At 35.1% G+C, this 14,165-nt stretch overlaps 3 protein-coding genes across 3 annotated transcripts; 2 read left to right on the top strand and 1 right to left on the bottom strand.

The window, feature by feature from the left end:
• Window positions 1–625: 625 nt before the first annotated feature.
• Window positions 626–6,481, top strand: LOTGIDRAFT_231890 (hypothetical protein; the record flags this gene model as incomplete). Its single annotated transcript, XM_009055261.1, has 3 exons — window positions 626–702; window positions 3,807–4,026; window positions 4,425–6,481. The coding sequence occupies 3 exons, from the start codon at window positions 626–628 to the stop codon at window positions 4,653–4,655; spliced, it is 528 nt and encodes a 175-aa protein (XP_009053509.1). The 3' UTR covers window positions 4,656–6,481.
• Window positions 6,482–7,948: 1,467 nt separating this feature from the next.
• LOTGIDRAFT_160203 (hypothetical protein) lies at window positions 7,949–11,039 on the bottom strand (the record flags this gene model as incomplete). Its single annotated transcript, XM_009055260.1, has 8 exons — window positions 7,949–8,032; window positions 8,459–8,573; window positions 8,898–9,007; window positions 9,383–9,505; window positions 9,819–9,897; window positions 10,285–10,428; window positions 10,777–10,835; window positions 10,956–11,039. 8 exons carry the CDS (start codon window positions 11,037–11,039, stop codon window positions 7,949–7,951), a joined length of 798 nt encoding a protein of 265 aa, XP_009053508.1.
• A 1,109-nt stretch (window positions 11,040–12,148) lies between these two features.
• On the top strand, window positions 12,149–14,052 carry LOTGIDRAFT_231887 (hypothetical protein; the record flags this gene model as incomplete). The annotated part of the gene is made up of 3 exons (XM_009055259.1): window positions 12,149–13,113; window positions 13,549–13,722; window positions 13,888–14,052. Exons 1-3 carry the CDS (start codon window positions 12,166–12,168, stop codon window positions 14,050–14,052), a joined length of 1,287 nt encoding a protein of 428 aa, XP_009053507.1. The 5' UTR covers window positions 12,149–12,165.
• Between the last annotated feature and the right edge of the window lie 113 nt (window positions 14,053–14,165).

The raw sequence follows: 14,165 nt of genomic DNA, 5'->3' as shown, positions 1-14,165 counted from the left end.
AAAATCCGACATTTTTATTTTGTCATTAATATTGCGTGACGTGGGTCGTGTAAGACAGTTATATCTGGAGTATAAAGTATAATCTTATTTAGCCTGTAGCTATAGAGCTCAACGTTTGAACCAAGGTTGAAGGATTAGTAAAAAAAACTAGGCCTAGCAGTATTTAAACCGCTTGACAGCTGTTTCGGCCTCATATGAGATTCGGCGCTTGGAAGTGAACGACAGAACATCTCGGTGTTAAAATTTCTTTTATCTTGACAAAACATAGCTTGGAAGATTGTTTACAGTGTTAGATCTTTGAGAATTATTTTGGAAGATCATTTACGTTGTTGATTGCAGGACAGAATTTGGAAGATCGTTGTCAGTGTATGCTGCCAACAAGACAAGGCCTGGAAGATTGTTGACAGTTTTAAATTTTAGAAGATTACTGCAAAACAGGAATGAAAGAACAAATGTAAACTAGAAGATCGTTGACATTGTTTACTCCAAGCCAGAACTTACAAGTTCCTTAGCCCTTGTTTACTAAACCGATCTTTGGAAGAGTGCTAAAATACACCAGTTTGACCCCAGAATTGACATTGACTTTCCAAATGGAACTTATTTCCCGTCTTTTAATATGAACAATATGTGCGGGTTCCGAGTTGCTAATTTATTCATTAAATCTATCAGCCAAGAGTGGAGTTTTGAAGATTTTTATTGCAGGTAAACCTGCTGCGATAAGCATCTTTTGAAAAGAAGACTGAACTGTGCACTTATAGGTAAGCATTTGCCAAATTTACGTTTTATATTTTTTTATTTAAATATTTGGGTTTTTTTTAATCATTTTATCATTAAAATTCATTTATTTATTTATTTATTTATTTATTTATCATTTATTTATTTATTTATTTATTTATTTATTTATCTATTTATCTATTTATTTATTTATTTATTTATTTATTTATTTATTTATTTATTTATTTATTTTATTTTATTTTATTTTATTTACTAAATCAATATAATCTATTTTATTTTTATTTTTTTTACAAAAAATATTATTTTAAATATTTATAAAATTATTATCATGCTTGATCACATTTTGGTTCGAGGCTCATGATAAACAGCCCCGGGGGTCATTGTCTTATTACAATATTCTTTTTAACCAATTATTGCCATTCACAGTCACAAACGCTGCAATGGACTTTGGAACATAGATTACAAAAACTGTTATTGACGGTCGTGATATTCACCTTGTTTGAAATTAATGTATAGGTAAAAACAATAAGGAAGTTAGTCAAATTTAAAGTCAAGTTGTTTCTTAGTAATAAATAGGACAAACTGGGTCGAAATAACCTACTCAAATCCGTCTTTTCTTATAGGTTATCAATACGTTTTGACCCAAATATTTTGACATTGGCTACATTCTAAGGTGGTTCACTTTTCCACATTACGTAGTAAAACACTGCCAAATTTATTCTACCAACGATTTTGCACGTATAAAATGAAATGAAATTGTACACTTGACGAATTTTCAGTATTGCAAATTTAGTAAGGTATATATTCACCTGATACCACTTCATGAATGAGTTTTTCACCTCGGCATCTTTTTTCAGAGCGATCACATAGCTAACATTGTTTATAGGTAACTTGGTTAGTCAACTCAGTGTTCATTTCAGAGAGTTCACAAACCAAATAATACTCATTTAGCACATATAGCAAGCAGAACGATAAAGATCTATCAAAATTTTCAAATTCCTTGGTTATTACAAAGAATGTGTAAGTTTTAGATTATCTTAGGAACGGTAATAGAATTATTATTCTAAAGGTATCGCTAACTAAGACGAGTTGGCAGATTATCAAAATATCTTTCTTTTTTACCAATTAACCAAAATAACCATTGTATCTAGAGCAAAGTTGATTAATCTCAAGAATAACTGTGGAACTGGCATTAATTTTGACCCCATTTATTGGCACTATCCTACTATTATGTCGCTGATATAAGCTACCAAACTTTCATAACACTGCCGAAACACCTTTCCAATTCCTAAAACATTTGCCTCTCAAATTATATTGCTTTTGGGATTAATAAATTCAGTTTTTGGACTTTGACCTCGGTTTCTATTGGACTCTCATCTACTTTTATTGGACTCCCTCCTAGTTTTTTTTAACACCTAGTCTTTATTGGGCTCCTGCCTAGTTTTTATTGGACTCCCAAGAAGACTTTAACTGGCCTCCTGCCTAGTTTTTATTGGACCCCCAAACTCGTCTTTTATTGGACTCCCGCCTAGCCTTTTATTGGACTCCCAAGAAGACTTTAACTGGCCTCCTGCCTAGTTTTATTGGACCCCCAAACTCGTCTTTTATTGGACTCCCGCCTAGCCTTTTATTGGACTCCCAAGAAGACTTTAACTGGCCTCCTGCCTAGTATTTTATTGGACCCCCGCCTAGTCTTTTATTGGACTCCCAAGTATACTTTAATTGGCCTCTTGCCTTATTTTTATTGGACCCCAACCTCGTCTTTTATTGGACCCCCGCCTAGCCCTTGGTGGACTCCCATCTAGACTTATATTGGATTCACATCTCAACAATTATTGGACTCAAACCTAGACTTTTAATGGACTCTCGTCTCTCCTCTAGCCTTTATTGAACTCACACCTTTTAATGGACTCGCACCTATACTTCTATTGGACTCACACCTCGACCTAAATGTACCTAATGTTTTATAGCTCATCTTTTTATGAATCTCATCCATCCTCAATTTCCTTTGACATTTATAGTGACTGATATGAGATATTGCATTTTTTCTCTTTGACTTTTTGAAGACTGGTAATATGTCAAAAACTAAAAATAGAATTTGAAAGTCAAAATGCGGGATAGAAGTCACGAGATGGGTTATCGATCAAAACAAATTTATCAAAACACGTCCGGCCTGTACTCTTGAAATACTTTGCACTTTGGTTGGGGGTTCACGTAGTACCTGGATGACTCTTTATGTATATTTATATCTATAACAGCAAATAGTTGATAACCGATAACTGTCAAAATAGATATCAAAAGCTACTTATGAATACGCACGTCTAGGATGAAAAGTACCCAGTGACTCTGACAAGGATGTAGTTATTACCTTATATGGTAGTGACCGATTTACAGGGATTGTGAAGGGGTTTTCTAAATGTGTATTGGGGACACTGATAGCATTTTCAATCAGACGTCTGTGGTTCCTGCAAATGGGAATGGTGCAAATTGATGCTATCGGTGGCGCCGATACACATAAAAAATGAAGAAAACCTCTTTACAATCACTTTAAGGCCGATGCAAGCTCACCGATATGGAGTTCAGCATCATGCAACGCAGATAATAATGTAGGACTACCTGTACGTCATTGACGTTGTAAGTTGTTTGTCGCAATACTCTCATATGATCCTGAGATAGCATATCTCAATGAGATAAAGACAAAACAAAACGTGTGAACATCTTAATGTGCGATTAGTCTCAATAAGAAGTCTTAATGAATGAACGTTGTGGGAAACGTCAGAGATATTTTTGACCATTTTTGAAAAAGTATGAAATTTGTGATGAAAATATTATGAAATTTAGCACTTTTGATTCGACACCTTCTCTGGATATTATGAAAATTAACGCTCTATATGCCGGATTCCAAAATCCCTTAAAAGAGTTAAAATGTATTCTAGACATCAATGGATTTAATACTATGGAAACGAGCTCACCTTCTGATACAAATTCCATCGTCAGGACAGGTAGATTGCAAACGGAGGTTCAATTTCTGAAAAACAATATTCAAAAAATTTTTAATTTTGTTTTTTCAGAAGACTAAAACGTCAGAAAAAAATGTCTGCAGGAATGTGCTTTGATGCTCGAGCGATGCCTCAAAAAGAGAAGTGTTTCAAACCAAAATGGCGGAAGTGGATAGATCTGATAATCCGAACAGGAAGTAAGTTCGGGTTGAAGCAGGCCTGTTTGATTAAAAACTCTGGTGTTGTCGTGGCCTCAGTGGTTGGACTTGACATTGGAAAGGAAGAATTTCAGGTATGTCCAGTGCACTCTTTTAAATGGGTCTAGTCTTTGTATGGCAAAAGCAACTGTTCATCCTAAACATCTGCCTTTTTCATCCTCCGAAGGCTATTTCGCCAGTTGTCGGATGGAGTAAAATCAGGTGCGGAAAATCATCAAACAGAGCCCAGTTTTTCTGACCATACTTCGGCTGACAACTTTCACAATATAATAGCTATCACAGAATGGAATAGAGGTAGATGTTTCGGACTAGGGTTTGTGTTTGGGTAGGCCTAGGCTACTGGAAATCTCTTTACTGGTGATCGTGGCTTCTATTATCGATCGGAAAATAGGTACGAATAATCCGGTTCAGTGCCAAGTATTGAGTATTATGGTTTATTTAATGGTCAAAATTGCATACCTTGTCATTTCAGACGATCACCAACGCTTTTAACCAAAGTGAGGTAGAAGTCCTGCGCCTTGCAGGAACCACGTACTGTATCAAAAGCCAGAATGCCAAACAAATGGTCGCATTCAATGGGGGCAAATATCTCATCATTACCCGCTCTAAGACGATGATAATCGTCTGCATTTGTGTTGACAAAAACAAATTAGATATGGCGGGAACCTGGTTGCAGAAAGTCGGCGACTGCATTGATTCGTAGTCCGAAAATTTCTGACACGAATTGACTTGACTGTGTCAAAGACAAAAAACAATAGTTCGAATCCCGAATTTGATCCGATTCGTTAGAGAACAAATTTTCAAAAGGAAAGTGAAAATCGGGGAAACGTTTGTTATTGGTTAATCGCAAGCTCGAGCTGAAAACTTTCCAGCAATATTGATGTAGGATGGCTACTTTCAGAAAACTAGGCAGGAAAATTATTATGAACATACATGACATTTCCTTGGGGAGATAAAATGAAAAAAATTTGAACCTTTGTAATGGTCTTTCTTACTCTACGTGAACATTTATCAAATAAATCAAAAGCCTCGTAAAAGTTGTGCGTCTACACGCGAGTATGTTATGGTCAAATCGGACATGTGTCAGAACGGACACAAACAGTTGGGTAAAAACGGACCAAATATTTATCAAACATTGTGCGGATCCGTGAGTGGTTAGAGTCAAAACGGACCTGTGACCGAACAGACTTGACAACTTCGATCAAAAGGAACCCAACATTTACAAGAAGTTGTGCGTATGTGTGACTGATTTCGGTCAAAACGGACCCTGTACCAATAAATTGGTTAAAGCGGACATAACCTTTGGTCAAAATGGACTCAACGAAGTCGAAGACATGAACTGACAATGATCTGAATAGACTTTGGAGTCCTGATATAATAACTTCGTCCAAGGACGTTAAAAACATTCCGGGTGATTTGTGTGTTTTGTTATCTGGTTACATGTGCGATTAAATCGTTATCGGTCGTGTTTACGAGTTAAAACTTGGCTTGACTATCATGGTTACGGTTATCATTGTTTTTTACTAGAATATTTTTCATTAATCAGATTGTCAGAGTCCAGTGTGATACACATCTCGAAATTGTCCAGCAATTAAAAATGAAGGTTAATTTTCCTAAATACACGTATGACTTAAGGCGTGTATGAGAAAATAAAGTGGTCTCGCTGATCTAATCAAATCGAAATGAAATTTGGATTTTTGATTTGTTGATCATGCTCTCCCAAAGGTAACACGAATCTTCCACCTTTTCTATCCCTTGATTCAACACGTCGAGATAAGATCTGATTTATCATTCTCTTGTAACTCAATTGCTCAACAGCATAATTTTTAATTTTGGTTTGTTTTTTCTTCCAATTTCTATGATCTCTGTATATTCATGATATTTGAAGTGTAACTTTTGACAAATGTAATGTAAGGCATCCACTTATCCATGGTAATTAGGCTATATCATTGCTTAAGATTGCTAATTGCCTTCGCAGTATAAAATGGTTAAATTAAAATTTTAGCAGGTTCATTGTATTCCAGTTACTGCATTATCCCTGTATTTATAGTGTAGTTATATTGCTGTTATGCCTCTTATATAAAAAAAAAAGAGGCATTTGGCAGTAAAAATGCCTTGCTCAGACTTTGTAACAGCTTATAGGCAGAATCAATGGATGAAATTAGAATGCTCCAATGCCTTCTTAGCTCTCAGTTTTGCTGTTCAAATGATCTGCCTCGCAAGTTCCACAAGCCCTTAAGAGTAAGCATTCAGCAATTGTCGGTAGTTTCCGTAAGGCAGTGTGCTATCGGAATTTTCAGGATGGACCGTTTGCAGATCAAGCATTATAATTAAATAGAATACGGATTTACGACCTGTTTGAGCATGAGAGGACGGAAGCATCATAATAAAACCGAATGTTGCCGAATGACTTCAATTGTAGCTCTACATTCTGTTATCATATTTTCGTTCATTGTTTATTATTGTTATGCTTTTGTTATAAATAAAAGATCAATTTTATGAAAATAAAAGAAAATTTTAATAAGCGTCACAATATCTACTACACGTTACCCTATGGAAATGGCCAGGCGGTTATATTGTCTCTACAGTAAAAGTATCTATGTAGTCCGAAACTCATTGACCCTTTCTGGCCTTGGGTGTGAATTTTTGGTCGAAAACTTCTCAGTGATTACCCCCTAACTCTAAAATATCCTCGAGAGTACCCACGGAAGGATTGAGAACAATCAGGGTTGTGATTTCAGACTTTTTAAACAATTGGGCCAAGTAAGTACCCACTGACAGCTAAAGGAGTGCAGAGACCCTTAACTGCTGGGGGTTAAAAATATCTGAGTACCCACCAAAAACGAAAGGATAGTGAAGACCCCTAAACGTCTCTAATGCTCAAGGTTCATGAAAGACAAGTTTTTCAAGAGTTGATTATATCTTAATAGACCAATCTTTAATACCATAACAATATTATAAACAATTTCTTTCTCCCTTCAATTCCATTATAAATTTATAGACACATAACATTTACATAGGAGAAAAAAACATCCACTGTGCATAGTTTACAGTTTCTTTTTGTTTCTGTGGGTAACTCCTCCAAAATCTTAAGACATTCTTATGGAAATTATATTCAGGTCTGTAGATCGATTGACCAATCAAATGCTCTGTTATGGGAAATGCCACTCTTAACAGTATTTTTGATTGGCTACTTTGAATTTGGATAAACCAATGGAGGTAGTGATGTCGTTGGTTCAAAGTTGGAATGAACTCAATTTACAGAAAGATTTCTTCAGATCTTAGAATGACCAAAGTAACCCACAGATAATAATGAAACAAATATTTATATTTGCTAAACAAAGCATAGCAACTATTACTTCTAAACACCATAATTTTTAACTTTGAAGCTTTCATTTGCACATAGATCAAGATTGAAAAAGACATCCAATTAGATAAAAAAATTCTCAACAATGGTATCTAAGATTTGAAATATAACAAGTACAAAGTTTGTATTTCACACCCAAAACGGCACCACATGATGCCATCATTACCAGCAATTACCAATAATCACCAAAAGTAACTGGCTAATCACAGAGGATTATCTTCAAGCACATTATTTTTTGCTGATTTCAAAATGCTTCAAATCAAATTCAAATGTTTAGCTTTGAAAGATTTCAATTCAGTGACTCAACCAATCAAACTGAAGTCATGTGATTCAAAATGTCAGATGATGTTTCCCAGAGTGCAATGCACCCTAATCCACAATGAAATTCCACAAATATGTCACCCTGAGCTATTTAAATCACTGGTGATAACCAATCAATTTGAAGTATAATTCGTTTGATTCTACAGGACAATAATATATCCCAGAGTCCATTGTCTAATATTTAATCTAAAGTTGCCAAAGATAAAAACCGATAATAATGGCCCTGTATGATGCCGTCTTAAGCCATTAGGCAAGTTTATCAAAATTTCCTACAAGGAATCCTGATGCTATTCTCTTCCAGGAATAATCTAAGCTTGTTTAGCACCAGCCTCCTTATTATAGTCCAACATCATCTTCTTAATTTCACCAATAGCTCTTCCTGGGTTCAATCCCTGAAAATAGGCAATACAGACCACTGAAAAACTGATAAAGCCCATTGGAAATTCTCTAGTCTCTATCTACGTTATGCATTCAAGGCCAATAACTCCAAAAAAATCATCTGATTATTACCAAATTCGAACTTGACAGGGATTTAATCAATGTACACTTAGTTTGATTAAGATCAGATAAAAGCTGCTGTCTCTATCATTTGTACAAGGGTAACAACTGAGGTTCACAAGGTTCCTTTCTGCCAGCAGACTCTTGGCCAAACCTCTTTCATAATCAGGCCCTGTATTCTCGAAACGATCTTAGCGCTAGGACGTCGTAGGGTCCTAACTTCTAACAGTGTTTCTATGACGTCATAGCGCTAAGATCGTTTCGAGAATACGGGTTCAGGATTCTAAATTTGAAAAATGTCAGGAACTATGCGAACTTACCTTGGGGCAAGTCTTGGTACAATTCATGATAGTATGACATCTATAAACAGAGAACTTGTCTTCCATCTTGGATAATCTTTCATCAGTAAAATCATCTCTAGAGTCTATCATCCACCTACAATTACAATACATGCATCAAAGGGAGACAACCTCATTTTAGTGAGTGTATATTGTCCTTAAGTGATGGCTTGTTCAGTTAAGCCTCCTCTATTACTGTTTTGTGGTACCTTGTCGGACCCAGGAACATTGTACAATATCTAGTTACATTTTGATGGACTCATTAATGGTTCAGCTTAGTATAGATATCCCAATTTATACGTAATTTGGTGTTTGTCCTACAAGTGTTGCCAAGGAAGGGGTAGGGCCTAATAACAACTGTACAACAGAATCTCAAAATTTTACGTTTATTCAAAGAGATTGCAAGTGAAATCTATTATACCTGTACGCCTGCATAAGAACAGCAGGTCCTAAATATTTATCTGAGTTCCACCAATAGCTAGGACAGGCTGTACTACAACATGCACATAGAATACACTCATATAGACCATCCTGAATAATAAACACATGATTTAAATGAATGACTAAATGCAGGATTTTCATTCTTAAAAGTGTCACAGACAGCTGAAATTGAGCTTCACTATACAGGTAACAAATATTAAGACAACTTTATAACCTTTTCAACTAAGCATTATCATTGAAATAATAAAGGTGACGTTGTAATATCAGTAATATTTGTATGATATACTTAAAATTTCTTAAATTATGCGGTTATATTATTTGTAAACTAACCAGATGCAGAGTACAAGAAAAACAATTGTACAGCACTATAGAAATATCAAAATAGAACCTGAAACATTTTGTCTCTCAGATCAACAATATGTTTCAGGTTCTGTTAAATCTAAGAAATATTAAAGCAATACTGACCAACTTTGCTCTATCAGATGTAGACTGTAAATACTGTGTTTTACCAATATCACTTTCACCAGTGTCTTTCTTCTTTAGAAATGGTTCAATAGATCTATATTGGGCATAGAAATTACTCATATCCTACAATGTAACATTCCAAATATACATACATTGTGAACTTTACATTACATTTGCTTTGCTACCTCGAGCATTGGTGGTCATACTTGATCAGACTCTTTTCAATTCAAATTTCAGTCGAAAATTTCAGAGAGTATATCATGACATTGTGAAATTTCATTTAAAAAAATTCCACAAAAAGTGCCATAAAGACAAAAATAACATTATGGTTGGTTGTTAGAAGTAAAGTTAACGTCTGCTTCCATTATCGATAGCATGTCAGCCAAATTAAACTCTGGAGGGTTCACAAGGCATAAAGAAAAGGGAGATAACTTACTGGAACTAGATCTTTAACAACATACATATGAGGTAAAGGATAAATTTTGGTCACTTTACTTGTATTACTGTCAATTTTACTGAAAAAAAAACACAGAATACATGCATGAAAAACTCAAGGTTTAGCCAAAAAGTAACTCTTGTCATGGTTGATTATAATATTGAGAAAGATGGGATGAAAAGGGTGGGCTTGTGCTTTGAGGGGCTGCCATACTCATATATTATACATGAATTTCGTATGTGTGTTCATAATTAAAAAACAAAATGGCTATATGATTACTGTTGATTGGCCAAATAAAAATCATGTGACATTGTTAATATATGATCTTGGTCTAAATATGGAGGAAAAATATGTAACAATCTAACCAGGCACTAATGCCAAGACTTAATATCAAACACCATTAAAATGCAGCATGCCATTGCCATGGTCTGGACATATATCATTAATATTAAATATGTGGACTCACTTAATGCAAGCTAATGTATTGGTACCATTGATATTCATAGAGCAAGAGCCACAGATGCCTTCTCTACAGGAACGACGAAATGTGAGAGTAGGATCATCATCAGTTTTAATCTTAATTAGAGCATCTAAAACCATTGGACCACAGCTGAGATAGAGTAAAACAATACAAAATGAAGGTGAGGGTGAGGGAAAGATATTTGACTAAGGCTAGGATGGTGGAAAAATATATACTTGTTATTCAATACTGGGCATTCTCGCAGAGTCAGAACACTGTGAACAAAACTGTAAGACCTGGCACTAGCTATAAAAAGAGGTACATTATTTCAATCAAGCGCAATTCTATGCCTAGTGTCATTATATTTGTGTATTGTGAAATAACAGTGTAGTCTGAAAAACTGACTCTTACAAGCCTTTGAAGGATAATGCAGAAAGTTATACAGTATATTATTTGTTGGTAACCCAAGGCAAGATTCATTATGTTCCAGCTACTTACTGATTTAAATCTATTTCATACGTCTGCATACTGGGCTTAGCACCTGGACTATCAGGGTCCTAAAATGGAAAAACACAATTACGCAAATATAAGCTGTTGGAATCAGTTAGATTACTGATTTGAATATTATATAGATTTTAATTCAATTTAGCTAAGAAACAGTCAGCAAAAAAACTTACAAATCTGTAAATCTGGAATTTTTTCATACGAGGCTGTGTCTGTGTCTGTGATGCTGAGGCAGCAGCAGTCTGAGCTGCTCTCATCTGAAAATAAAACAGTAGTGCATCTTTAGTCATCTGGCCAAACGCTATACATTGATACCAGCACCTCACAACTTCAGATAGTCCTTGCCTTCCCCTGAATATTGTTCTTTAAAAAGCTTCATAGTCAGAAAGCAAGGGTAAGTTTTAATTAGTAGCCTATATGAATCATATCTATAAAGCAAATAGGACGAGACAGAATCTAAAAGCTGACAACTGAGGACAACTAAATAGTCTTATATTGACCTCATATCATTCTTTGAAAAATAAGGAAATATTGGAACTACATGTAAATTGTGAATATTTTAATTCTAGACATGTAAAGGTAATTTATATTGATAGTTTGTAATGAATTCCTAAGACTTTATATAATCATGTTTACATCCTAATGCCAAGGTCGTGGACGTTTCATAACATCTTTTGGGTTACTTGAAGGTTAGACTTGTTTTTAAAGCACGATTCGTTCGACATTTCCAAAAACCTGACTGTAAACACAATTATCAGTAATTGGTTGTCCTTTGGTTCATTTTTTGTTCATTACTTACCTGTAATAGCTGCACAAATGCATTTTTTGCAGACGAAATTTTCACCAAAGAGTTTCGTGCCGCCATCTTGAGTTCTCTGTAAAGCCTGCGCAGTATCCACTTCCGGTTATTTTAATGGCGGCCTAAACAAACTGTGAGTGATTGTTGTCAGACTGAATCTTATAAACTAATGTTTTGGATTTCTGCCAAACTGTTTTGAAACACCTTATGTAAAGGAAAGATTTCAAACAATAAGTTCCATCCATCGATTCTCTGCTCTTTTGAACCAACACTGAAAAGACAATGGGGAAACCTTAGTTTGAAAAATCAGACTTTTCTGTCTGACAGAAATTTGTCACAAAAATGCATGTTACAGCATGTTAATTCATTAACCATTAATACAAATAACATTTTTTTGGTGCAAATCAATGAAAATTGACCTGAATGTGTGTAGTTATTCCCTTGCAAAAGAGTCCCAAAGAATAATTACAAGCAAACGGGCAGCCAGAACGACAGAAGATTAATCACATTTTATGAAGACAAAGCTCCAACTCAAGACTGTAAATTTTATAATTTTTGTATTCTTATCATTTCAGGTCTAAGACATGGTGAAGAAAATGGCAGAAGGAATTCTTTCTAATCCTCATTACTCCACTAACATGCCTCATTTCAACAGAACACAGAAGTTTGACAGGTTTCCAATGACCAGTGTCCAAGATGAAGACATTAATCCCATCCACATGGCCCCTGTTCCGTCATGGCGTGACGAAATTTCATCAGCTACAGATCCATCTTTAACACTAACACCAGAACGATCGTCAAAACCAAAGATTTCAAACAATCCACAAACTACCAATCCTCCAGTTGTGACTAAAACGAAAATGAAACAGAAGCAACGAGTGCGTTTTGATTTGGATAATGATGACGATGACCTTCATTCCAGAGACACCCCTGATTCCCAATCATCCTCAAATACAAATTCCCCTTCTAAATCCACGCCACAGAAAGCTTATTGTCCTCAAATGTACATAAGTAAGCCAGATCAAAACGTGAATGATGATGAACTCGACATCACTCAAATGGAAGATGAAATCATTACTATTAATAGAAGATGTGACTCAGTTGAAACGGCCAAATCAGATTATAGTGAAAAGACAAACTCTCGATCAAGTTCAGTGGATTTAAGTTTCACGGAAACTGCTTTGAAATATCTCGCTATCCGAGAGTCGGAGATCTCGAAATCTGAATCTCCAAATCCACCTCAAATTGTTGATTCAGTTCCATCTCACGTTCATAAATGTCATGCAGTAAAGAACGTTATTGTGACTCGTGAATACGAAAACAGATCAACCCCAAACACTTATCAGTTTCCATTTGTGGACACTGCATCTTCTAGAGAATCGGAACACGTTTTGGCTCGTCCTGAATATAATACAACTTTAAAAATCAGCGAAGAACTTAAAGACTTAAAAGCCTCCAAACCCAAAGTTGCTCAAACTTTAAAACAGAAATTAAAAAGTTCAGAAGAGACAAGAACAGATATCAATGAAAAGGTAGGATTAAAATGAAATGAAAATTAAATGAATGGAGTTTTACGTCCTACTTTTCTGCACCATGTGGGAAAAGGCAGGATCAAATTATGAAAAACTTGCAAATGACCCAAGTGTATTCAAAGTGGTCCTTTTTTCAAAACTTATGTGTATGGAGGAAACTAATAGCATTTGTACCATTCCAATTTCTATGTGTCATGCAATTCCACTGCAACTAAGAGTTTTATGACATAGCTACTCTTGAATTTTATTACCAACTTTTATGACATCTGACAAAAAATTATATTCAAAAAGAAGCCATGAATAGCCGCTGATAAACATAATAAAAGTCAGAAAAATGCAGAAAATTCTTAGGATTTTAAATATGAAAGGGCCAAATATTACTAGAATTATGTTTAGAATTCTCCACATTCATGTATCAAATTTTTCTCATTGCAGGCGTCTGTTAAAGTGAATCGTAATGGAGAACTATTTTCTGGGTTAGTTGGTGTAGATCCAGACATCAATAAACTGTGTCTGGAGGTAGAAAGGGGGATAACTGGGAAAGTTAAGCCCAAAGTTAAATCAACTAACAAAGGCAGTACTGCATCAGGGAAAAAATCTGATCCGAAGGTAATTTCATAGCTGTATCATCAATTTTTTTAATTTTTCATTCAAAATTAAGGAGTCAGTTAGGGGCCATAGAGGTGTCAAGGTCAATTGAGGCTCACAGTCACTGTCTTTATTCTAATATTGTTAAAATCATCAACCTTCATTTTTTTCCTTTTTTGATTTCAGGCGCCAGATATTTTGGAATTCTACACAGACGATCGTCAACGTGAAATACCAGATTTGTCATTAACTAACATCACCATAGCAACAGAGAGTTTGTCGACTGCGGACCCCATGACAGCATTTGATCTGTATAGACATAATAGAGTGTGGGACACTTTGCATAATTAGTTTTTTTTGAAGGATTGTTGTCAGCTACCAAACTTGAGGAGAAAATGGATATGAACTATTAAATCAAAATCAAAATCACGAGTCTAAAAAAATAATTCCATCAGTTTGCAATA

Source organism: Lottia gigantea (assembly GCF_000327385.1).
Source record: "Lottia gigantea unplaced genomic scaffold LOTGIsca_24, whole genome shotgun sequence".
NCBI lineage: Eukaryota > Metazoa > Mollusca > Gastropoda > Lottiidae > Lottia > Lottia gigantea.
The sequence above is the reverse complement of the archived record's forward strand: the minus strand, read 5'-3'. Positions and strand labels throughout refer to the sequence as shown.